General features: G+C 37.7%; 1 protein-coding gene and 5 gene segments (V, D, J or C); all 6 read left to right on the top strand.

Moving 5' to 3' along the window:
- The first annotated feature begins 3,631 nt into the window (after positions 1-3,631).
- LOC131532832 (immunoglobulin kappa variable 6-21-like) lies at positions 3,632-4,699 on the top strand. The segment is given in 2 exon segments: positions 3,632-4,075; positions 4,163-4,699. Coding segments are annotated over 2 exon segments (408 nt in total).
- A 1,645-nt stretch (positions 4,700-6,344) lies between these two features.
- LOC131532804 (Ig kappa chain V region K29-213-like) lies at positions 6,345-6,847 on the top strand. The segment is given in 2 exon segments: positions 6,345-6,408; positions 6,513-6,847. Coding segments are annotated over 2 exon segments (387 nt in total).
- Positions 6,848-8,479: 1,632 nt separating this feature from the next.
- LOC131533359 (Ig kappa chain V region 3547-like) lies at positions 8,480-9,112 on the top strand. The segment is given in 2 exon segments: positions 8,480-8,620; positions 8,720-9,112. Coding segments are annotated over 2 exon segments (390 nt in total).
- A 1,781-nt stretch (positions 9,113-10,893) lies between these two features.
- LOC131533590 (Ig kappa chain V region 3547-like) lies at positions 10,894-12,144 on the top strand. The segment is given in 2 exon segments: positions 10,894-10,979; positions 11,067-12,144. Coding segments are annotated over 2 exon segments (381 nt in total).
- A 3,404-nt stretch (positions 12,145-15,548) lies between these two features.
- Positions 15,549-16,744, top strand: LOC131533367 (immunoglobulin kappa variable 4-1-like). The segment is given in 2 exon segments: positions 15,549-16,071; positions 16,159-16,744. Coding segments are annotated over 2 exon segments (405 nt in total).
- A 3,610-nt stretch (positions 16,745-20,354) lies between these two features.
- LOC131532803 (general transcription factor II-I repeat domain-containing protein 2A-like) lies at positions 20,355-23,775 on the top strand. The gene is made up of 4 exons (XM_058764597.1): positions 20,355-20,358; positions 20,443-20,721; positions 22,603-23,343; positions 23,417-23,775. The coding sequence occupies exons 1-4, from the start codon at positions 20,355-20,357 to the stop codon at positions 23,773-23,775; spliced, it is 1,383 nt and encodes a 460-aa protein (XP_058620580.1).
- Positions 23,776-26,119: the final 2,344 nt, after the last annotated feature.

Below are 26,119 nucleotides of genomic sequence, written 5' to 3'. Positions count from 1 at the left end.
TTGCCTTTTTATAGTGCTTACACCTGATTGTTGAGTTTACAGTTAAGCACCTAAGTGTCTGCACACCTGATGGCCGTGGTTGATCAATTGGTTTATAGGGGTTGTATTATTGAAAGCAGTGCCTTGAAATTGCAAAGAAGCGACATTATGTTAGATTTCTGTGTCTAATGTTGAGAAGTGTGTTTAGTGTTTTGCAATACAATGTGTGTAATGTTTTGCAAAAAGTGTGAGGCTGAGAATGTGCTTATTGTTGTGCATATTTGGGCTGAGTTTGTGCTCCTTGAGTGTTAGGTTTCACTAACTGTGTGTTATTTTTTATTTTAGTGTGTAAGCAATCGTAAAAAACTGTAATACAGTAAGATATTTGTCTTTTGAGAGAAAGTAATATTATCAGAAAAGACGTATTAATTTGATCAACAGTAATTTATAATGTTACAAAAGATTTCTATTTCAAATAAATGCTGTTCTTTTGAACTTTCTATTCATCAAAGAATCCTGAAAGAAATACATTGTATCACAGTTTCCACAAAAATATGAAACAGCACAATAACATGCAATAATAATCAGAAATGATTTTGTGCAGCAAATCAGCATAAACAATTATTTCTGAAGGATCATGTGACACTGAAGACTGGAGTAATGATGCTGAAAATTCAGCTTTGATCACAGAAATAAATTACATTTTAACAGATATTCATATAAAAACCAGTTCTTTTAAATTGTAATAATATTTCACAATTTTACAGTTTTTACTGTAGTTTTGATCAATTTAATGCAGCTTAAGAGATTTTTTGAATGATAATGTAAATACAGTCTCTGGAGTGATTTTTAGTTTAGATTTTACTTCTTTGTCATGTCAACCTTCATTTACATAATTTCATGTAATAAACATCAGTGCAAAAGGACAAATCGAGAGATATAACAGGCACAAATATGCTCATGGGACTGAATTATAATGCTAATGGCATTGCAGAATTTTTAAATAGACATTTATTGTTATTTATTTAAACATTTTATAGTTATTTAATATATTTTATATGTTGTTGTTGTTGAAATTTCACACTTATTGATGAATTATGATTTGTGCATGAAAATGTTCACAGGTGAGTCAGTCAGTAAGAGTGTGTCTCAATCAGCTCCTTACTTCACTAGTCAGTGCACTACTCAGGGATCACATAACGCTCACGCTCAAAACATTCCCACAATGCACCATAAAAGCCAGTATGCATCACTGCTGTCTATATGTTTCTAGAGGTCCCTCAAACCACCTGAGCTGAAATACATGTGCTAAATTCATGTACAAAAAATCTTGAATAATCAAAATATTTAAGTCATTAATACATCCATAATCATAGTTCATCCTGTAATAAACCAACAGATGATAAAACACCAGTCAAAATAATTGTACAAACAAAAGAATAAACAGTGTGGTGTGTGGATACAATGATGGACAGGAAGAAATAAATGAGCAATCTTTATTTACAGTTTTTGCCCGTTGCTTGAACACATTTTGAAAAACTTCGCTCATTGTGCCAAAACTCTACACACAAGTAAACATGACACAACACTGGGAAATATACCATTCACATCTGTGTCAAATTGAAACTCTACTATCAAAACCTAAACTCTGCTATCAAAACCTAACATTTCTTTCTCAAAATGTAACTCTGATGACAAATTGACACATACTTGCATCATATGCATACACTTTCAGATCAGGGGGAACACACTAGTTTACTTTATATAAAACACTGCAGTCTTTGATTTTCACTGTTTATTCAGAAGGCATATTTTCAGGAGGCACATTTTCAAACAACCAAAAAAGCAAAATACTCAATATTGTACATTGCAGTAACATGAATTCAGATAAAGCAAAAAAATAATAATAGAAAAAACACTATACTGTAAACACAGAAAATCATGGCAATTGCATACGTGGGCTCATGGATCCCGCCGTCTGTTGGGGTCTGGCCACAGGACCTCATCGACATCGCAAGCAATGTCTTCTCCCGCTAGGCACCGGGAAAATATCCCTAGCATGTCGAAACCATCCATGGATTGCTGTCACCTGAATGTCGCCGCAGGCCTGATCCATTGCCTGCAGAAGAGGCATGCGGGCATGTGGTTGGCGGTCATATACACGCCATCTCCAAGCCGAAAATAATTCCTCTATAGGGTTTAAAAATGGTGAGTAAGGGGGCAAGTATACCACTTCAAACTGATTGTGGTTGGTGAACCAGGTCTGGACCAGAGCAGCCCGATGGAAACTGACATTATCCCATACCACCACAAACCTGGGCTGATCTGGTCTGTTCTGTAAAACTATATTATGGAGAGCATCTAGAAATGTGAGTATATGTTGGCTATTGTATGGACCTAGTTTTGCATGATGATGCAGAAGCCCCCGAAGGCTTATGGCGGCACACAATGTGATATTTCCCCGCTGCCCGGGGCGTGCACAATTGCCCTTTGGCCAATTACATTACGACCCCGTCGTCTTGTTTTGCTCAGGTCAAATCCAGCTTCATCAATGAAAATGAATTCATGAGGCTGTGCAGCTCCATCCATGGCCAAGATTCTCTGTAACAAAAAAAAAACATATTACTGTACTCCAGTGCTACACATACAGAACCCTCACCCCATCACATAGGTACCTGTGTAGCTCTCCGAATGGATCCATGTGGTACTGATATGGTACATATTCAGCTGCTACTGGATTTCACCAATACTGTATTGTAAATGTAAAGGACAGTTACACTTACCCGTACATATTCAGCTCAAAGTCCTTTGACCCTGACGCTGTTCCTCTCAAATGGGACCCTGTAGAGCTGCTTCATGGTGATGTTGTGTTTTCCCAAGATGCGTCTGATGGTGCTGATGCTCACATGGTTTATGTTGTTGAACACTTGGCTGTCTGCAAGTATTTTCTGTCGTAGCTGGTGGAGACGGATGGCATTGTCTGCCCTCACTAGGTCCACAACGGCAAGTTCCTGCTGTTGTGTGAACAGGCGTTGGCGTCCTCCCCCAGAAGGTCTTCTAGTCATGCTAGAGAAATGCAACCACAAATTGTCTTTTTCTTACAGTACTTTACTGTATATACTGTATCATCCACTGTACTGAAACATCTCAATATACTGTAAGTAATCATGGTATGTTTCACAAAAACTACCACTTTGGCTGCAAAAGGAGCATTAGCACCCTGCAATACCCTGTACACGTGATGTGGTAATGTGATATACTGTAGTACAGTGCTGTAAATACCATCTGAGTAGAGTAGAAGGTAGAGAGGTGAAGACATACCGGTTTTCTAGTCGGAATGTTCTTATTACAGATGCCACTGTGAAGCGGCTTAGATGTGGATGGACTCTCTGCCCAGCTTCCCTCATAGTCAGGCCATGGTTGATGACATGGTCCACCAAAGTTGCTCTTATATCATCAGAAATAGGGGTCCGTGCATGGGCTCTTCGACCTTGACCTTGACCTTGACCTTGTCCTCTTGCTCTTGCTCTCCCTCCATCCATGCTTGCAAAGTTCTTGAAATGGCTAAACTGAGGGCTTTTTGTAGCTGGCTGATTGGTGTTCAGTTTTGCAAGTAAGTGCCTTCAGGTGTGTATTTGAGTGGTTGCAATTGCCCGATGTGTTTTGTATTTTGGATACATGTGTTTTCTAAATGGCACCCTGAGATTTCATTTTTGAACAAAGTGTCTTATGTATGAAATAGAGTGTAGTATGCAGGACCAAGTGTGTTGCATAAAGGAGTAAATGTGTTGCAGAATTGCAACTAGAGTGCAAAGCAGCGCTTTTGTTTAAGTTATGGGTACATGTGTTTGAGGTATGGTAACAAAAGCTTCAAGTTGTGTTACTTTAGTCTAAGCATGGGTCTATAGTGTTCAAGCAACGGGCAAAAACTGTAAATACAGGATCACTTCATTTGCATATTGATCAGATGCTTCAGTGCTCTGAGAGTGTTTATAGTGCTGTGAGTTTAACACTTCATCACTGACACACACAACAATCTTCATCAACATGACCTTCATCATCATCTTCATCTGGACTCTCACAGCGTTTGCTCAAGGTTTGTGGAGCACAAGTTTGATATCAATTCATTTCTTCAAGTATATTGTCAAAGTTTTGAGTTGATTTTCTTCTTGTTGTGTTTCAGAGTGTAGAGGACAGATCACCGTCACTCAGAGTCCCTCAACGACAGCAGCTCGACCAGAAGAAACAGTCAAAATCAGCTGTAGAACCAGCACAGATGTGTACAGGGATAGTGATGGGGATGAAGATTTATACTGGTATCTACAGAAAACCGAAGAAGCTCCTAAACTCCTGATTTATTTTGCAAAAAAACTCTACACTGGAACTCCATCTAGATTCAGTGGCAGTGGATCTAACAGTGATTTCACTCTGACCATCAGTGGAGTCCAGACTGAAGATGCTGGACATTATTACTGTCAGAGTTTTCATTGCAGAACAGATTCTGATGGTGATTGTGTGGGTGATTATGTGTTCACACAGTGATAAAGAGTCGTACAAAAACCTCCGTCAGTCAGAGTCACAGAGACTGAACTGATCCTGCAGCTGCTCAAACACTATCACTCACTACTGACACACAGAGACAAACACAGCAACTACACATGAGCTCAGAACTGAGTTAGGAGTGTCCAGTGTTCACAATTCATCATCATCATCGTCACCATCAAACATCAATAAATGAAAACAAATGACTACTGTTTCTTGATTCATTTTAAAAGAATAATTAATAATTTATTCATCAAAAATCATAATATTCATCTTATCTTTGAGCTGGAAACACACTGAATAAATGAATTCACAAATTAGATTTAAATAAATGTGTTCATTAATGAGGGGATGATTTCCAATGAATGGCTTAAATCTCTGTCTGTTCCTCACAAAGAACTTCACGTGACTTCATGATGATGAAGAATATAGAGTACTAGTGATATTAGTTCTGTGATATTTTATGGTGCTTCTTTATCCTGTCAGCACTCAACATGCTGCACTAAAGCACCTCTGATCAATAAATGCTTTTGCTTGATGGAAAATAGCAGCAGGAACATTCTGATAAAACTCTTTGGAGTTTGGTTCGTTGCCGCTGTCGCCTCTTGCTTAGTTGGGGACACTTTATCTCCAGTGATATCATCCACTTGATTGCACAGATACTATTTAAACTGAACTGAGCTGGACGATGACATCACTGAATTCAATGATTAACTGACTTTAACTGAAAATTGAGTGTTTACTGTTTTGCATTATTACACACTATTTTTCCTATTTAAGGCTGTGTTCACATTTGGCATCTTTTTTGAAGCTGCCAGCGTCTGTTTTACATTACAGTCCTATGGAGTAAACTGTGTTTTCAAAAAAGTCCTGAGCGCTTTTTAAAACGCTGGTGTTTTTTTCTGCAGCTCAGAGTGATCAGAGAGATCCTTTCAAGTTGAAAAAAGTTCAACTTTTCTGAAAAAACGCCCTACGTCAAGCGAGTCGTTTCCATAACAACAAAAACAACAACAAAAAAGGAGTTGTTTGATATGAGCACAAAACTATATCTAGTCTAAAATTTGCTACAAACCGTGCATCATCCAACCGGAGCTCCTGGACTGAATTGTTGTAAGCACTACTGTTTCCTTCCCCGTATAATGTCGTGCACCCACAAACGTCATTGTTATCCAACATTATCCCCCCGTTAACTTCAAAAGCCAATGCCAGAGCCAACTTTTTACTCTTTCTTGACATTTCTGCAGCACACAGCGGTAGGTTACTGTTGCAGCTGTTGTTATAGCAACAAAAGACGCCCTCGGCTGCTATTTGTAACCAAAACGCTGCCAGCTTTTTATTTTACTAAAAAAGTGCTCTTGTCAACTTTTTCTCATCAAAAAAGATGCCAAATGTGAACACGCCCTAATACTGTAAAGCTGCTTTGACACAATCTGTATTGTTAAAAGCGTTATATATATATAAAGGTGACTTGACTTAGGTTTCTAAATGATCATGCATTTTTCAATGCATTTTTAATCATTAAAGCAGGTTTAATAATAGTTTTGATGACCTGTTGCCTCTGGAACGACTTTTAACCTCCTAATTGAGTTCAATGACATACTTAGTAATGCAACTCCGTTGTTTGAATCATCAGAAAACCCGTAGCTTCAGACACTTGAGTCAATGTTTTTGACTCATTACATGAGAAAAGATCCTAAACACTGTAATGTTTCACGTGCATCATCTGCTGTAACCCGTAAACAGATTTACATAGAGATGATTTGCATTGCACCACAAGCTTCAGGAGATTTTATAGCTCTGAGTTTGAACTCTGAGAATCTGAACCAACAGCAACCATGAGCTTCATCACCATCTTCATCTGGATCTTCACTAGCTGCTGTTTCAAAGGTGAAGAAATAAACACACTCTATTCTAACTGATCTTCTGTGCTAGAAATACTGTTCTACAACAAATACTGAATTCTGAATGTCTATTCACTTTTCTTGATGTAGAATCAGCAGCTGGAGTGACAGTCACTCAGACGCCTGCAGTGAAACCTGTTCAACCAGGAGACACAGTTACTATCTCCTGTAAAACCAGTCCTGAAGTTCGACAGGGTTGGAGTTATGAGCCTCTAGCCTGGTACTTACAGAAACCTGGAGAAGCTCCTAAACTCCTGATTTATAAAACAAATGTCCGCTGGTCAGGAACTCCATCTAGATTCAGTGGCAGTGGATCTAAGACTGATTTTAGTCTGTCCATCAGTGGAGTCCAGACTGAAGATTCTGGACATTATTACTGTCAGAGTTACCATTACATCAACAGTCAACGTGTGTTCACACAGTGATAAAGAGTCGTACAAAAACCTCCGTCAGTCAGAGTCACGGTGACTGAACCGATCCTGCAGCTGCTCAAACACTATCACATACACACGCAGAGACAGAGGATTTCAAACGTTTATTCTTCCAACACAGTCCACCAGAGCAGGGCCGCTGCTGGCCAAATGGGTGCCCTAAGCAGAATTGTATTGTTGTGTTGTAGAAAAAAAAAAAAAAAACAGATTTATATTTACAAATTACAATTGTAGCTCTAGACAGGTACCTACGGCTACGATTTACAGTTAATCTTAATCTTAGCACTCAGCATACCCAGTTAAAAAAATCACCGCTCGCCACTGATATATATATCAAAACCAGTAACAAAACCATGGTTCATTTGTGGTTACCATGGCTACAAGAACCATGATTTTTGGTTTTATTTGTAGTAAAACCATGGCTAACTTTCGTAAGGGAACATGGAAACTCAAGAGAGAATATTAGATGCATTGTTCGTGGTTAAATTATAACCGACATTAAAACGCGAAAAATGCCAAAAAATGAATGTACCTGAAAAAGTGATTCACGGACTTCATCTTTTTTCTTTTTCTTTTCTCGGCGCCGGATTGCTGATGTCTTTTCACGGGTATAGTTGTCCATAAATTATGATCATTTGCATTCAGCCGCAAACATGCGTTCACCATAAAATGCTTTTTTTTTATAATGATATATATGTTCATGTTTATATTTTTATTTATGTATGTTAATTTTAATATTAATATAGAACAAAAGGTTTATTATTAATGTTATTATTATTTATTTATTTATTATTATTTTTTGAACAACTGGGATGGTGCCCTACACAAACTGCTACTCTGCGTATAGGGAGCAGCGGTACTGCACCGGAGTAAACACATCTGTAAACAAACAAAACAGGCCTGATTTTTGTCTTATGGCGCAGGTTATTTCAGTGTCTTCTGGTGATCAGCAATTCTGCCAGGACCACTATCGGCCGAGATGATTGACAATTAGTGTATAGTTTGGATTGGAGGTATGGGTATCTAGGTATAAATCTAACAAAACGTATCTTTGCATTGATGTAACTTGGAGTAATTTGGTGATTTTAATATGAAAAAGGTTGACTGTGGGAGGAGGGATAGGTCATAGAATAATTTTTATAATTTTCTCACCCTTATGTCACTCCAAACCCATAACTCTGAGCTTTCTGTTTAGCAGAAAGTTCAAGCTTCTCTTATTTTCCACACAAAGGGAGTTGATGACTCTGGATGTCAAACTCTAAACATGAAAAAAGGCTTCATTAAAGTAGTTCACATGATACATTCAAAGTCTTCTGAATCCATGTGTGATGAGTAGCCTATACAGAATTTAATTAGAGAAATCTTGACTTCCACTCTACATCTCGTACAGTAGCTCCATTAGTCTTAGTAAACATTTATTTATTTATTTTATATGAAAAGAAATCGTACGAATCACCTGTGAGTTCTGACGCAGTAAACTCAACTCTCTGCTGGGGATTCTGATTCATCAAAGTGACTCCAATCTTTGAGACTTCGAGATGTCTCGGCACATTAAACCAACTTAAACTTGTTGACATTCTCTTGAAGCGTTTGCATAGAGAGTGTGTTTTACATGAGCGACACACGCTTCAGTGCTCTGCATGTGTTTATAACTCTGACAAACATCAAACATGATCAACAACTGTTTCTCACTCTAACTGAACCTACAACCAACAAAAATGACTTTCATCACCATATTGATCTGGACGCTGACAGTATTATGTAGAGGTTTGTGTCAGTAAAGATTACATGTGTTGTTATTTTTTATGTTCTGAAGATATATGTTTGTAAAAGTGTTTGTGATTTCTAATCTTCCTCATTTGACAGAATCTATTGGGCAGGTGACAGTGACTCAGACTCCCTCAGTGCTGCTCGCTCAAACTGGACGATCAGTCACTGTAACCTGTACATTTAACAGAGATGCAAACTGCTGTCATAACGGAAACCATTTTCTTAGCTGGTACCTACAGAAACCTGGAGAAGCTCCTAAACTCCTGATTTATGCAGCAATCAATCGGGGATCAGGAACTCCATCTAGATTTGCTGGCAGCAGATCATCTGGGAGAGATTTTACTTTGACCATCAGTGGAGTCCAGACTGAAGATGCTGGACATTATTACTGTATGAGTGCACACTGGATCAATAATGGCCATGTGTTCACACAGTGATAAAGAGTCGTACAAAAACCTCCGTCAGTCAGAGTCACAGAGACTGAACTGATCCTGCAGCTGCACAAACACTATCACTCACTCAACAGTGTAGCTTTTCATGGAAATTAAATTAAATATAAAGCACTTGTTAGAGTAAATATGTTAATCTAACACCATATTTGTGACATTCATAATATTTCATCATATATCTGCAGGTGTTTTTTCATGGCCAATTGAGAGAAGTTTCTAAAATTGATCCTGATTCAAATAAAGACCCAAAACAAAAATGACAAAAAAGAACATAGTTACAATTATATTTTATTTATTGAGTAAATTTTAATAGCATTACCACTGAATGATAAAGCACACATATAGTCTTGTACGAAGCACAGAAAGCGGAGCAGCTGCAGATGAGAGCGACTGAAGCTGGATGTGGAGAATGAAGGAGTCGCTCATGTGCTGTTAGTCTCCATGTGAGACATGAGTGAGAAGAGCAGCAGATCTACTCTGAACACTGCTGTCTCGTCACGTGTCCAGTGAGCGCAGGCTGGCCGCTCCGTGTGGCCTCACAGCTCACTGAGACGCTCTCCATCCACTCCTGCTCAGAGAGAGTCAGGCTGCTGCTCCAGCTGTACAGACCGTCCTTCTCCAGGAGCCCAGCGCTGCTCTCCTGAGACCTGCTGCTCCCGTCCACCTTCCAGCTCAGGCTCCAGTCTGACGGGAAGCCCTTGCTGGCCACACACACCAGTGTCGCTGTCTTCTTTGAGGAGATCTCTGCACTGGAGGGCGGCAGGACGCTCACTTTAGGACGAGTGACGCCTGACAAACACACAACACTCAACTCAGTCAAGAAGAAAGCATTTCTCTCCTTTCAGATTCAGAAAAATATATGAACAATTAATACAGTGATAGTTTTATTAGTCATTTTAACAACATTAAACTGCAAGTCATCTGAATTCATTTTTATAAAGCCTGTGATCGGCAAAGCAATGAAAGTTTGGTGAAATATATTGATTTGAAGAGACATTTACATAATCAACTTCAATATTAGTCTATTTTATTAAAAGCGTCAAAGATCAGATATGAATAAACAATAAATGCAGGAATTATTTACAATTTTTGACGATAGCATGAGAAAATTGGGTAAAAATGTTTGAAAAAGTAAAAAAAAAAAAAAAAACCTGAAAATATACTTTCGTCTGACAAAAATACAATTAAGCAACTAGAATTTCCCATTTGAAAATATCTGCAGGCTCTGTATACTCAATAAATCAACACATTAATATAAAAAGTTAAGTTTAATTACTGTCTTAAATTTTGAAGTTAAATGGTGCCACATGACAACCTCATCTACTTTTGATTTCAGTGCACCTTTTTAACATGTATAATCTAATTACCAATGAGGAAAAAATTTGTGTTTTACTTTATATCATGTGACGTGACTCACAATCAAACTCAGTTGATTCAGTGATTGACAGAGACTCGTGTGATGATCCTCATGTCTGTAAAAAACCTGCAGAAACATCCATGGATTTGGCATTAAATTTATGAATTAATAGTCGTGTTTCTATCCAACTACAGTCAAAAATATTCTCAAAGTCTCACAGGAGAGAGTCAGGATCATATACTAAAGTTGGCCTTGAAGATTTATTCAGAAATGAATGATCTGATAGAATTTATAACAGCTTGGCTATTAGAATATGTAATGTTATGATTAATTTTTCTAATTTCAGTAACTGTATTTTGTGTCTGTTAATGAGCGACAGTCTTCAGGTAAATGATCTGGAGTGTGTTTGCATATTGATCAGATGCTTCAGTGCTCTGAGAGTGTTTATAGTGCTGTGAGTTTAACACTTCATCACTGACACACACAACAATCTTCATCAACATGACCTTCATCATCATCTTCATCTGGACTCTCACAGCGTTTGCTCAAGGTTTGTGGAGCAAAAGTTTGATATCAATTCATTTATTCAAGTATATTGTCAAAGTTTTGAGTTGATTTTCTTCTTGTTGTGTTTCAGAGTGTAGAGGACAGATCACCGTCACTCAGAGTCCCTCAACGACAGCAGCTCGACCAGAAGAAACAGTCAAAATCAACTGTAGAACCAGCACAGATGTGTATTACAATGGAGCTTATTATTTTTTAGCCTGGTACTTACAGAAACCTGGAGAAGCTCCTAAACGCCTGATTTATGCTGCACAGCTCCTCCAGTCAGGAACTCCATCTAGATTCAGTGGCAGTGGATCTAACAGTGATTTCACTCTGACCATCAGTGGAGTCCAGACTGAAGATGCTGGACATTATTACTGTCAGAGTTACCACAGCAGTGGTGGTTATGTGTTCACACAGTGATGAAGAGTCGTACAAAAACCTCCGTCAGTCAGAGTCACAGAGACTGAACTGATCCTGCAGCTGCTCAAACACTATCACTCACTACTGACACACAGAGACAAACACAGCAACTACACATGAGCTCAGAACTGATTTACATTGTTATGTCATTGTGCGTTGACATCATTGCGTAATTACGACGCAAAAATGTGTCACTACATCAAATCTCAGCAAAAAAAATATATTTTATATATGTTAATATTAAAATATAAATAACTGTATTTTTAAATACAACACTGAATTATTGAACACTTACATAGTTTTGAACTATTAATTTTTAATTTATTTAATTTTTTATTAGCTAGTGAACTTATAAAACTACACATTCTGAACAGTTTTAAGCAGTGTATTAGTAGTTAGTTAGTGTGCTACAATCTAAGAAAAGTCTGTAAAAATAGGGCACAATCTACTATGTTAACATTAAGGAATTTCTTTTTACCTGCATTTTTAATTACGCATTGTATTTTGTGTTTCCGGGTTACAGGGTTACAACGGATAATGGATAACACATAATGTCCTGAAAAATCACTAGTACTAGTTCCATTTTTCTAGATATTTTTCTTACAGTGTACTAAATGATCAACAATCGCAGGTACAAGCTGAGGTGTATCATAAATGAACAATTATTCAGTTATTAATATCAAATCGAACAATTAAAAATAGCAGCTAACTTCATTCATGTGATGTGTGTGTGCTGGGCATCTTTGCTTTCCTTATTTTGTGTAATTTAGATGGAAATTGTGTGCCTTTTTATCATTTGAGTCATTTATCAAAAGTTGCTAAAAAATTGCCAAATAAATGTAAAAATAGCTACATTTGTTACTAGGTGCTTTTGGAAGAAAAAGTTGCTAGGGTAGTGTGAAAAGTGGTTAGGAGTCAATTCAGCTCTATTAGACTGTGATCTGTCCTGTGACCGACGGGTTTGACTCAGCTATGCTCATGACTTTGAGACAAAATGATTTTGAGAACAATTTTCTCAGTTCCAGTGTTGTAGTTTTTGAGCTTTGTTTTGGCAGATTTTACTACAATCATAATGTATCCCTGATTAAATTATCTTATGAAACTACCTCTCAAACGTCATAACTGTCTCATCACTGCATGAGCAGAAGTGAAACTGTTCAGTTCAGAGCGTTGAACCGATCAAACAGTGAAACTGTGAGTTTGGTGTAAATCAGATTTGCATTGACAGCTTTAGTGATTCTGATGGTCTCAGAATAGAGCAGCTCCGTCTCCAGAGACCATGTTCAAACCCCAAGAGCTTCAGTTCACATTTACTGCTAAACGCAGCTGTTCTCAACTATTACAATCCATCAACAGCAGCTGAAACTTTAGTGAAGGAAGGACACACTGATCAATGATGCAGTCGAACACAAATGTAAGGCGTTCAGAAGCTTTATTGAATGAACAGCAATGGCAGCAGATTGAAAGACTGCTTGAGTATTGAGCTGTAAATCACGTGACTGCTGTGAATCCTGCTGCTCTTCACTGGAGAAACATCAGCACTCGGAGCTCTTGAGGAACGAGGTCTCTTGAGCAGCTCCGTCATGTGTTACTCTGCAGGCAAGCGCTGTCGTCTTCCCAGCGTGCTTTGCTGAGGCTCAGGACGCTGCTGCGGCTGTAGCGTCCGTCCCGCTCGCTCTCTGCGCTGGTCTGAACCCCCTCGGTGACCTCTGACCCGTCCAGCGTCCAGCTCACCTGCGCCCCCTGTGGAGAGTAAGAGCTGAGCAGGCAGAGCAGTGCGGCTGAGTCTCCAGAGATCTGCAGAGAAGAGGGAGGCAGCAGAGACACGGAGGGCTTCACTGCGGGACCAGCTGAAACACACAAACACACACAAAACTCACTTCTTCACATCTGCAGCTACAATCTTCACTGCAGCAGACGTGATAATGCAGACAAAATCACAATCACTTCATCTTTACTGTAACTCCACATCACTGCTGCCATTCATATACACAAATATCCTGAATTAAGATTGAAAATATGTCCAGTTAAATCGATATTCAGTACTACTAAATGTATCGTGTACTTTTAAATATAAATATTTTCTCTAAAGCAGACATTATATACAGCAAATCATACAGTAATTTGATATTTTTGTAATAAAGTAGTTTAATCTCAAGCTGATTTTAAAAACATAGTCCACATGCAGATTCATGATTCATATATTTAGAAAACTAATTTAAATATTGGATTTTGAAGATATTAAGAGACTCACAATCATAAATATTAATAAATATGTTCAAATTATGATTTTTTTTCTGTCTGATAATGACGCCTACAAAATTTGAATTATTTTGTCCGTATCATTAAACATTTTGTATCATGCATTTCAAAGACTCTTAATTTTTAAATGTACCAGTAATTGTGGAATAATTGTGTATTTTCAGAAGTAATTGAATGTCAGAAAATATTGCACTCTATATATTAAAAATCAATGAAACGTTACAAATAATAACATCTGAAATTAAATATTTTTTAAAACAATAGGAAATATGCCTTGAAATGAAAAAAAAAAAGAATGTCATGAATTCAATAATGAAATGCCTTTAACTGAAAATTGAGAAAATTGAGTGTTTAATCTTATCATTATACATTACTGACACTCTGTCCTCCAATTTGATACTGTTAAGTGCTTTGACACAATCTGTATTGTTAAAAGCGTTATATAAATAAAGATGACTTGACTTGACGTATCTTTGAATATAAATATATATTTGAAAAAAGCACACAAGTTTTAATAAACGATGAAACAGTTAAATTCATCTTGAATATATTGCAATTAATATTTTTTCACTTTAACATATATATTTTTTAATTTTTAAATCTTGTTGCTAAATGCTTGCTTAAATCATCTAAAAAATAAAACATTACATTTTAATGATAGAATTGAAGAGACTTACTGATCGTCAGTTTAGTTCCTCCACCGAAAGTGTACCACAGTGCTTCATTCTAGTGAAAGCGTCGTACAAAAACCTCCGTCACACTCAAATAAACACAAACTCCAGCAGAGAAAGAGAGAAACACACTCACACACACACACACATACACAGACACACACACACACACACACACACACACACTCACACACTGATATGAGACTCAACATCAGCTCTTATCATCACACATGGATTATTGGACTGAAGTGACTTTCACAAAAACATCTTTATCATCTCTAAATGTTTCTTGATGCATGAAAACTAGGAGTTAAATCTAAATAGATAATATAATCACACTCTGTATTGATCACATTTCACTTCTTAATTTGGGGTTTCTAAATGATAATTTTTAATTCTTTTTTATGACCTTTGACCTCTCATGGAGTTCACAGTGACAAACTTGTTTCTTTTAGTGATTCAGCTCTGCTATTTCATAGCAAATGATAATGAATATAATTTATTGTAAGATCAATGAATTGAAGAATTAACAATGATATAAAAATGAATGTGAAAATTAAAGATCAGATTTCCCAACAGGTGCTGTTCACCATCAAAAAACAACATATGCATATCACCATATTTATTTAAATTTATTTTATAAAGATTCATGAAAAGTGAACATGTTTTATATCACGTGTAATGTGACACAATCAAACTCAAACAATCAAAGTGATTGATAGAGACACGTGATGATCCTCACGTCTGTTAAAAACCTGCAGAAACATCCATGGATTTGACATAAAATGAATTAACAGTCATGTTTCTATCCAGCTACCAGAGGTGGAAAGTAACTAATTACAAATACTTTCGTTACAGTACTTGAGAACATTTTTACATTTTTTAAAATGTAAAATAATTAAATTGTGGTACTTTTACTTTTACTTGAGTAGAATAAAATCAAAGTATTCAACAAAAAATAAATAAATTGCCTAAGAAGGCGCCGATGGAGAAACAGAGCGAGCCGCGTTTGACGGGCACTTTAACAGCCAATAACAGAGAGGTCTGACTCGGGTGCAAAACCAATCAAAACCTTCAGTTCAGCTGCGGGGGCGGGGCGTCCGTTTGCTTTGACCGTCAATCAACGGCGTTGTCGTTTTAAATCAGCATCTAGTGTTTCCGTATTTTAGTGAATGTGAGCTATGCTCTGATTTTAAATCGTAATTTTGTCAGCTCCTGAAATGGGTCATACCTGATATTACCAGAGCACACAGCAGTATGAGTCATAATATTTTTCAGTACTTTTAGTTGTACTCAAGTAAATTATTCCTTAAGTAGCAATATTTTTACTTAAGTACAATTTCTCAGTACTCTTTCCAGCACTGCCAACTACAGTCAAAAATATTATCAAAGTCTTGACAGGAGAGAGTCATAATAATATACTAATGTTGGTTTTGTAGAATTATTAATTCAACTTTATGATTTGATACAATTCACAACAGTTTAGCTATTAGAAGATATAATGTTTTAAAAAATATTTTTTTATTCTCACTTCAGTAACTGTATTTTGTGTCTGTTAATGAGCGACTGTCTTCAGGTAAATGATCTGGAGTGTGTTTGCATATTGATCAGATGCTTCAGTGCTCTGAGAGTGTTTATAGTGCTGTGAGTTTAACACTTCATCACTGACACACACAACAATCTTCATCAACATGACCTTCATCATCATCTTCATCTGGACTCTCACAGCGTTTGCTCAAGGTTTGTGGAGCACAAGTTTGATATCAATTCATTTCTTCAAGTATATTGTCAAAGTTTTGAGTTGATTTTCTTCTTGTTGTGTTTCAGAGTGTAGAGGACAGATCACCGTCACTCAGAGTCCCTCAACGACAGCAGCTCGACCAGAAGAAACAGTCAAAATCAACTGTAAAACCAGTAGAGATGTGTACAGTTATTATGGGTCATACTATTTCAGCTGGTACTTACAGAAACCTGGAGAAGCTCCTAAACTCCTGATTTATGCAACAAGCAACCGCCAGTCAGGAACTCCATCTAGATTCAGTGGCAGTGGATCTGGGACTGATTTCACTCTGACCATCAGTGGAGTCCAGACTGAAGATGCTGGACATTATTACTGTCAGAGTTTTCATTGCAGAACAGATTCTGATGGTGATTGTGAGGGTGATGATGTGTTCACACAGTGATAAAGAGTCGTACAAAAACCTCCGTCAGTCAGAGTCACAGAGACTGAACTGATCCTGCAGCTGCTCAAACACTATCACTCACTACTGACACACAGAGACAAACACAGCAACTACACATGAGCTCAAAACTGAGTTAGGAGTCAAATTAGACTGTGATTTGTCTTGTGACAGACGAGTTTGACTCCGAATCAGAGAAAACAGTGTGTAAACTGATATCAAACAGACAATAATGGCACCATATGTTGTTTTGTTTTTTTAAGTTAATGCACATTACATTGTAAAGTCATTGTGTATCAGCAGTAGCAAAGATGTTGTGAACCTTTTTCAAGAAAGTGCTTAATCTCAAGCTGATAATGAATTTATTACTCCTCCTCTGCACCAATCAGAAGTCTGCAGTGATGATTATGATCCGCTGTGATGTTGAGTTTAATGCTGCATTCACGTGCTATCAGAATTATCGTAAATACAAGCTTCCTAGTCGGAAATTGGACATAAACGGCCTTAGAGAGGCCATATAGGGCCAATTTCCGACTAGGAAACTCGTATTTACGAGCACAACCTGATATTGCCAAGTGCAACGTGTTCCTGGGTCAACATATTTTGTTGACCCTGGAACAACATTTTAATCCAAAAATATAATTTTAAGCATATACCTACACCTAAACCTAACCTTACCCATGAGTAATCCCTAAAATCAGAGGAACTGATAGATGAATTACACTGATGTACAGGCACCAAACACTGATTGTAATCCTAAACTTCACAAAAATTATAAACTGGTTCTTGAAATCCGATTGGTTAATCACAATGTTGTTCCAGGGTCAACAAAGATGTTGACCCAGGAACATGTTGCACTTGGCAATATCAGGTTGTGCTATTTACGATAATTCTGATAGCACGTGAATGCAGCATTAATCGCAGTGTTCTGTGATGAGCAGCAGAGAGTTTTGATGAAGTAGCTGCTGTCAGGCTGTTGAATGCGTTTCTCTCTTGAGTCTTGATTATTGTTCGTTGTCTTTTTTTTCTTTTATCTGAATGTTTTGCTTTTCCGGTTTGAGTCTGTTGTGATTCAGAATCAAACACTCATGTAGTTGGTTTTGTGTGTCACAACACCTTTCAGAACTGACTGATTGAGTTCAATTTCTTTTTGGTTTATTTACCAGTGCATTGTTGTTGAATTCTTAAAAACAGTCATTAACAGCCACATGTTCTTGTTTCATCATGAATCTGCAGATGTTTTCATGCTCCAGTGAGTGGTTTATTTATAAAATGTGAGCTGAAGCTTTGATCCAATAAAAGACCTGAAATGAAAATGGGGGGTCTCCTCATCCACCACCAGTGTGCAGCATCCACCTGGATGATGCGACGGCAGCCATAGTGCACCAGAACGCCCACCACACACCAGTTTATTGGTGGCGAGAAGACAGAGTGATGAAGCCAATCAGCAGATACTGATTTTTCACTAGACACTTTCATAAACACTCCCTGCTACAAAGAACTCAATAAGATAATATATGTTTACTTGTGCATTGCACTACAAATCATCTTGCACTCTGTGCTGCTTCCCCTAAAATATCTCTTTTGCACAAACTCATGTACAGTATTTATGTAAAGCTCTTGTACAGTCTCTCTCAGATTAATTGTATGTATAGTCAGCATTTTATAGTATATGAGTTGGTTAACTGTTGTATGGGTTTATAATTGTTTTTCTTATACTTCAGTTGTTGTATGTTTATATTTATGTTTAATTAGTGTTGCACCGTGATCCTGTGAGACACGACATTTCGTTCTACTTTATGTCCACACATATAGCAAAATGACAATAAAGTTCGACTTAACTTGAGACAACGGATCACTGAAAAAGACTAACAAGAGACAAGTGAAACAGCACATTCAAGGCTGTTTTATGTAAATGTATTCATGAGATAAACTTTTTTGTAATATAGAAAGTCACAATACAAGGCAATAAAGTCACATTCATTTTATTTGATGATTTACTGCCATAATTTAGTTTGCTGCTGCTTAGAGTAAATCACAGAGTTATAAACATCAGATGAGCGGAAATAATGTGTTTAATTGTAATATTTGTGATTTCTGTTCTCCTGTAAGTGACTGTGACACATTTGAGAGGACGCTCTGATCATCTGCTTTGTCTTGTTCCTAGCAAAAATATTTAAAAATTCTTATATCAAGAAGGATTTTCTAGACAAAAGATAATATAGAAAGATAATCTTGATTTCTGTTTGAAATAAGATTATCTTTCTTACCCCATTGGCAGATTATTTTGCTTGTTCTAAACAAAAACTCACTTAATTTTGACTTATTCTTTCTGAAAACAAGACAATAATTTTTCACTTCTTCACAACGGAAACCATTTTCTTAGCTGGTACTTACAGAAACCTGGAGAAGCTCCTAAACTCTTGATTTATGGAGCAATCAATCGGCAAAATATAAAAATGTATAAAGAGTGAACATATTTTATATCATGTGTAACATAACTCACAATCAATCTCAGTTGATTCAGTGATTGATAGAGACACGTGTGATGATCCTCATGTCTGTTAAAAACCTTTCTATCCAACTACAGTCAAAAATATTCTCAAAGTCTCACAGGAGAGAGTCAGGATCATATACTTGTAAGGATCCACCCGCTAGTCCAAACAACGAAATCCAGCGGCCTGGTCGAAGGTTTAATGCGTATTCGGTCTTTTACTTGCGCTTCTGAATTTATTAGGATTTAGTTTCAATTTTAGTCTAACTCCGTGCTTGATCTGACTCCAATTTCAAGTGATCATTAAACTTAGACAATATTTATAATTAAACTGATCACAGATATCGATTGTATATTAAAATCACTTTCAATTATTCGTTCATTAGGGACTAGGTATCGCATAGGAATTACACTTCGGCCGATTTTTTAGTGAATCCACGACACAAACTCGTCAGTTCTGAACTTACTCAGAGGGTGCAGAGCGGTTATAATACCTTTAAGTGAGCTGCGCCTGCATACTCATAACAAAAAGTGTATTTTTCCCTACAACCACGAGAGCTACACCGTGTTAAGCCAGCGACAGTCAGAAATCCAAAGTCTCCTTCATGGTGCTCCCCATGGTTCATCCATTAGTGCTTTGGTGTGATCTGTCCTGAACGCAGATTTGCGGAAATACCCCTACACATTAACCTACTTGAAAAAATGGCTTCAGAAGAGATCAGAATAAATCAAATATAACAATTTATTATTACTCAGGTAAACGTATCTTGCCAATTACATAATAAAACAATAAGAAGCCAATTAAAAAATAAGAAAATACATAACAGTTGTTCAAAGATGAATCTAAGAATAAAATGTTTACCTGGCTTCGAGAAGAAGATACATAGTATGGAACATATTAAATACCCTCCACACTACGGGCTGATCTGGCTACAAATCGCGCTGACTGATTTGCAACTTTCCCTTAAATACTACCAGAACAAAAGGCCCATTAACATTTATTCTCTGCCCCAAAACAGATTAGATCTGTGTGGGGGGGGGATGAGAAACCTCAGTAGGAGATGTTCTCGTGCCCCAAATGGTCACACCTGTAGAGCAATGTTTATCAGGTTTTGAAAGGAGACCGCCCACAACAGAGGTACAGAATTCACTTAAGTTTCCAATATTTCCCATAATATAAGTGACTTCTGTGAAATTGAGACCAGTTTACCCATCGCACAGAGACCTTTAAAATGATACCCAACATGAAAGGGTTAAGATCATTAATTCTTAAGATATAGTAAATATTTATGTAAGAGCAGCAACTTGAGTTCTTTCAGTGACCAGTACCATGAGTCCAGGGGGGAAGGATGGGTGAGTGGACCAATGATCAAATGGTCTTTTTTCTTCAATTTTGTCAAAGTTTTGAGTTGATTTTCTTCTTGTTGTGTGTTTCAGAGTGTAGAGGACAGATCACCGTCACTCAGAGTCCCTCAACGACAGCAGCTCGACCAGAAGAAACAGTCAAAATCAGCTGTAAAACCAGTAGAGATGTGTATGGTGGTGATCGTTTATCCTGGTACTTACAGAAACCTGGAGAAGCTCCTAAACTCCTGATTTATTACGCAAACACCCTCCAGTCAGGAACTCCATCTAGATTCAGTGGCAGTGGATCTAACAGTGATTTCACTCTGACCATCAGTGGAGTCCAGACTGAAGATGCTGGACATTATTACTGTCAGAGTTTCCACAGCAGCAGTGCTAATGTGTTCACACAGTGATAAAGAGTTGTACAAAAACCTCCGTCAGTCAGAGTCACAGAGACTGAACTGATCCTGCAGCTGCTCAAACACTATCACTCACTACTGACACACAGAGACAAACACAGCAACTACACATGAGCTCAGAACTGAGTTAGGAGTGTCCAGTGTTCACAATTCATCATCATCGTCACTATCAATGAAAACAAATGACCACTGTTTCTTGATTCATTACCTACAGATCATTTTAAAAGAATAATTAGTCAAAAAAATGTTATTCATCAAAAATCATGATGTTCATGATATCTTTGTGCTTGGAAACACACTGAATAAATGAATTCACGAATTAGATTTAAATAAGTGTGTTCATTAATGAGGGGATGATTTCCAATCTGTTCCAATCTGTTTCTCACAAAGAACTTCACGTGACTTCATGATGATGAAGAATATAGAGTACTAGTGAGATTAGTTCTGTGATATTTTATGGTGCTTCTTTATCCTGTCAGCACTCAATATGCTGCACTAAAGCACCTCTGCTCAATAAATGCTTTTGCTTGATGGAAAATAGCAGCAGGAACATTCTGATAAAACTCACTTTGTGAGCTGCACTCAATTTCAACACATTGCGATTTTTCTTGCTCAGCAGCCAGTTGGTAAAGGATAATGAATCAAAACATGCAATTATGAATTAAATATTTGATTCAGATACCTCCTACAGCATGAAATTCATCAAGTCAGAATGCATTGATTTGTGCAATATATAGAACAATTCAAAAATTATATTTGCAAAAAAGTAATTATAATAGTTTTTTCCATGTTCACATCAGCAATATACAATGTATCTATATTGCATCACAATCATTATTTGCTTTACTTATTGCTATTATCCAGTGTAGTGAATGACAGTAAAACAATTTAATAAATCAGCTGAACAAAAACCTCTGAGTGATTAGTGCACTTAAAGTACCGTATTGACCCAAATATAAGACGACCCTGATTATAAGACCCCCCCTTTTTCCAGATGTACCTTTTGGAAAAAGGCTTTTTGAAAACCAAATCTTGTTTTTTTGTTTTTTTTTCTCTCTCTCTCTGTAAAACACATTTTTTCTTAAATTATTTTCATATTGCATATTTTTCCTATTTTAATTTTTGTTTTGAAAGTATGGTAAATACTGGTAAAATGTACCAACAATGACACTGAAAAATATACACTTTTTGATATACCACTGAAATAACAGGTAGCCCATCTGAATTATATAACATTTAGGCTATCCATCTCATAGTAGCCTACCAAAATGTTATTATCAGTAGAAGTGAAATCTTATTGAAGTCTTCAAATCTGGGTACTCTTATGTTTTAAAATCACTTACGGAGGAAGTTTGTTCCCATCAGGTTAACATGACAGTCACGACTCGTGCCACTGTAAGCTTTTCTTTTTCTTTTGTTTTTACTCGCGATCTTTACAACACACATTACATTACTTCATGGCACACTCGTTTTATGCGTTTTTGGCACCACCTATTGTTGTGGGTGTATTATTGACCTGTCAAAGTCTAGACCAGGGGTCTCAAACTCGTGGCCCGGGGGCCAATTGAGGCCCGCGGGATGATATTTTGTGGCCCCCCTACTTGACATCAAAGTTTAGTGTTAGTGCGGCCCGCACGTTGTTCTCAAACACACCTTTTTGCTGAGTCTTGCCGCGCTTTTATTTTATTTTTTTTTATCACTTTTGTGCTACCATAGATAGTCTCGTGACAGCTTCGGGCGGTGTTTGTTGTCAACGGTTGTCAAGCTAGCCTACCGCGAAGTACCTGGGGAAGTATCAACGTTAGTCACTTGGTTGAAACGTGTTCCGGAGTGACACCAAGTGGACGGAAAATATATGGCATCACCCAGTCCAGTCATGTCTCTCCCAAAACGTGCCGTGAAGAGAAAGGTTGGCGACGAGCACAGGCAATTTCAGGAAAAGTTGGAGAGCACAGGGGCACCCCTACGTGTCTCATATGCACAGAGAAAGTTGCGGTGTATAAGGGATACAACGTCAGACGTCATTACTCAACTAGACATGCTGAGGAGTATACAAAATACCAAGGAGATGTGAGAAAGAACCGGGTCGCCAATCTTAAAAAATGTCTATTGAGGCAACAAGATTTATTCAAGAAAGCAAGCAAAGAGAATGAAGCAGCAGTCGAAGCTAGCTACGTGGTGAGTGAGATGATTGCTAGGGCCGGAAAGCCATTCAAAGAAGGCGAGTTCATCAAAAAGTGCATGTTACTAGCTGCAAGTAAAGTCTGTCCGGAAAAGAAGGGTCAGTTTAGCAACATCAGCCTTTCAGCTAACACAGTGGCAGAGAAAATTTCTGACCTGTCAGAAAACATATATGATCAACTGCGTGAGAAAGCCAAACGTTTTTGTGCATACTCAGTCGCTCTTGATGAGAGCACAGACAACACTGACACTGCGCAGCTCGCAGTATATGTCCGTGGTGTTGACGACAATTTTGAAGTGATCGAGGAGTTGCTCGCAGTGATTCCAATGCATGGTCAGACCACCGCTCAGGAGATATTCCACCAGCTGTGTGGTGCTATTGAGAATGCCGGTTTGTCATGGAAGAGGTTTGCTGGAATAACCTTTTCAAATTTTTGCTGACCCCTTCTCCTTCGATGTGCAAGATGCTCCTCCTGTACTTCAAATGGAGCTCATTGATCTGCAGTGCAATTCTGAACTCAAAGCCAAGTTCAGGGAGGTGAGTGGAAACGCAGACAAGCTTGGACAATTTTTGAGAGAATTGCCACCCACCTTCCCTGAGCTGTCCAGGATGTTCAAGCGGACCATGTGCCTTTTTGGGAGCACATATCTATGTGAAAAGCTCTTCTCCACCATGAACTTCAATAAGTCAAAGTACAGGTCCAGACTTACTGATGAGAATCTTCAAGCCATACTGAGGTTTTCAACTGTTTCCTCCCTCAAGCCAAATGTGTCTCAGCTGTGTGAGAGGAAGCGCTGCCAGGTCTCTGGCAGCAAGGAGTAGGCAAGAGAAGCCTATGTTCTGAAGAACCGTTCATGTTCAGAAGGACAGTTCATGAAGAACCTTTCATTTTCAGAAAGGAAAGTTTAAATTCAGAGGAACCGTTCATGTTCAGAAGAAACATTCATGTTGAAGAACTGTTAATAATAAAGATTGAGAAGATTGGATAAGTTGTGCTCCTTTTTTTGGAATACTTGAAACCCTTTTTTTGTGAAATACTTAATGCGGCCCAGCCTGACCCAGACTCTACCTCCAGCGGCCCCCAGGTAAGTTGAGTTTGAGACCCCTGGTCTAGACCCTGAATATAAGACGACCGTGTTTTTTCAGATGCATTTCCAAGAAAAAAAACATCGTCTTATATTCGGGTCAATACGGTACATCAATCATCACACAACACATTTACTGAACGTTCAGTCTTCAACTGTCAACAGTCTGACAGCATATAAAAGCTCATAATGACTGTTAAACAAACTCAACATCATAAAAAACCTGTAATCCAGTGATTCTTAGATTCTCAATGAGCTTTTGTATGTTTGTGTTTTTCTCTGTATAATGTGCTGATGATGAGAGGCGCTGCAGCTGCTCAAACACTATCAGTCACACTTAATCCTTCAGATTTTCATGGATATTAAATTAAATATAAAGCTTTAATTTCAGTTTTCATGCTAAAAACGTTAATCTATAACACTTTTTATATTATTAAATTAATCTAACACTATCTCTGTTAGGGTTCATAATTTGGCCGTAGTGGCAGTGCACAGACCTCTGGAGGGGCAGGGGTGAATTCGTGGTTGGGGGGCACCTAGATCAGACCAAAAAGGCATTTTAGTTCCCCCCCCCCCCCACCTTGTGCACGCCACACCTGTTTGGCCACTTGTTCTTGTTTCATCATGACTCTTCAGGTGTTTTCATGGTTCACTGTGTGAAATTTATTTAGAAAATGTGAACTGAAGCTCTGATCCAATGAAAGTCCTGAAATGAAAATGGAAAACAGAGACTTAAACTTACTATTTTATTGATTGAATTTTAATAAAACCATGACTAAATGATAAAGCACACATGCAGTCTTGTATGAAATGCATAAAGCAGAGCAGATGACAGATCACTGAAAAAGACAAACAAGTGTCCAAAAGAAAAAAAAAACACATTCAAGCCTGTTTCTGCCTTAGAGTAAAAATATATATTTAAAAATTCACAATAAAGGGTAAAAAGTCACAATCAAAGGTAAGAAAGTCACAATTATTTTTTAATAATTGTTTATTTCATGATTTACTTACGGCCAACATCCAGTTTGGTGGTGGTGAGATTGAATCACAGAGATACAAAGTAATATCTGCTGAGTGTTAAGGTAAAATTTTATTTTTAAATCAAGTTTTTAATTGTAATATTTCTCGTTTCTGCTCTCCTGTAAGTGACTGTGACACATTTGAGAGGAAACGGCTTTGAATGTGTGTCCCACCCTGTGATTGAGCACAATATCAGAGCGTCTGTCAGTCAACATCACTGTCCTTCAGTTCTCACTCATTCCCAGCAAAGATGAGGACACTCGCTCTGATCATCTGCTCTCTGCTGCTCCTCAACGGTCAGACTTGCTTTTACTGCAGTCAGTACTTTACATCTGCTTGTTTGGACAAAGATTATTGATTTCTCCTGGCATTTTCTTCTTGTTGTGTTTCAGAGTGTAGAGGACAGATCACCGTCACTCAGAGTCCCTCAACGACAGCAGCTCGACCAGAAGAAACAGTCAAAATCAGCTGTAGAACCAGCACAGATGTGCACAGGGATGGTGCAGGGGATAATCATTTAGCCTGGTACTTACAGAAACCTGGAGAAGCTCCCAAACTCCTGATTTATTGGGCAAACACCCTCCAGTCAGGAACTCCATCTAGATTCTGATTTCACTCTGACCATCAGTGGAGTCCAGACTGAAGATGCTGGACATTATTACTGTCTGAGTTTATACTGGCCTCACAAAAGATCACAAAATGATCTTATAATAAACATTAGTTTTGTTAAGCTTCATCATTATTTATTTCTGATTATGAGTTTTCTAAAATCATTTTAATCTCCTGTTATTTTCATGTAGAAATTCAGTCACTTTTAATCTTCCCTAATATTCTTCACCATATTGTATATATAAATGCATTTATAATTTATACTCATTCTTCTACCCTGCATGATCAGTATGAAAAAGTTCTGTTTGAGCTGTTTAATAAGTGTATGATTTATTGTCTTGTTTTTGCTCTTCTCCTCATATTCTGACTCTCTGTAGGGAGAAGAGTGATGCTGGAACTGGACGGATTGAATCTGCACAGCTTTGAGGCTTTGATTTGATTCATTGTGCTCT

This window comes from Onychostoma macrolepis, chromosome 24 (genome assembly GCF_012432095.1).
Source record: "Onychostoma macrolepis isolate SWU-2019 chromosome 24, ASM1243209v1, whole genome shotgun sequence".
NCBI lineage: Eukaryota > Metazoa > Chordata > Actinopteri > Cypriniformes > Cyprinidae > Onychostoma > Onychostoma macrolepis.
This window is presented reverse-complemented; position numbering and strand designations above follow the sequence as displayed.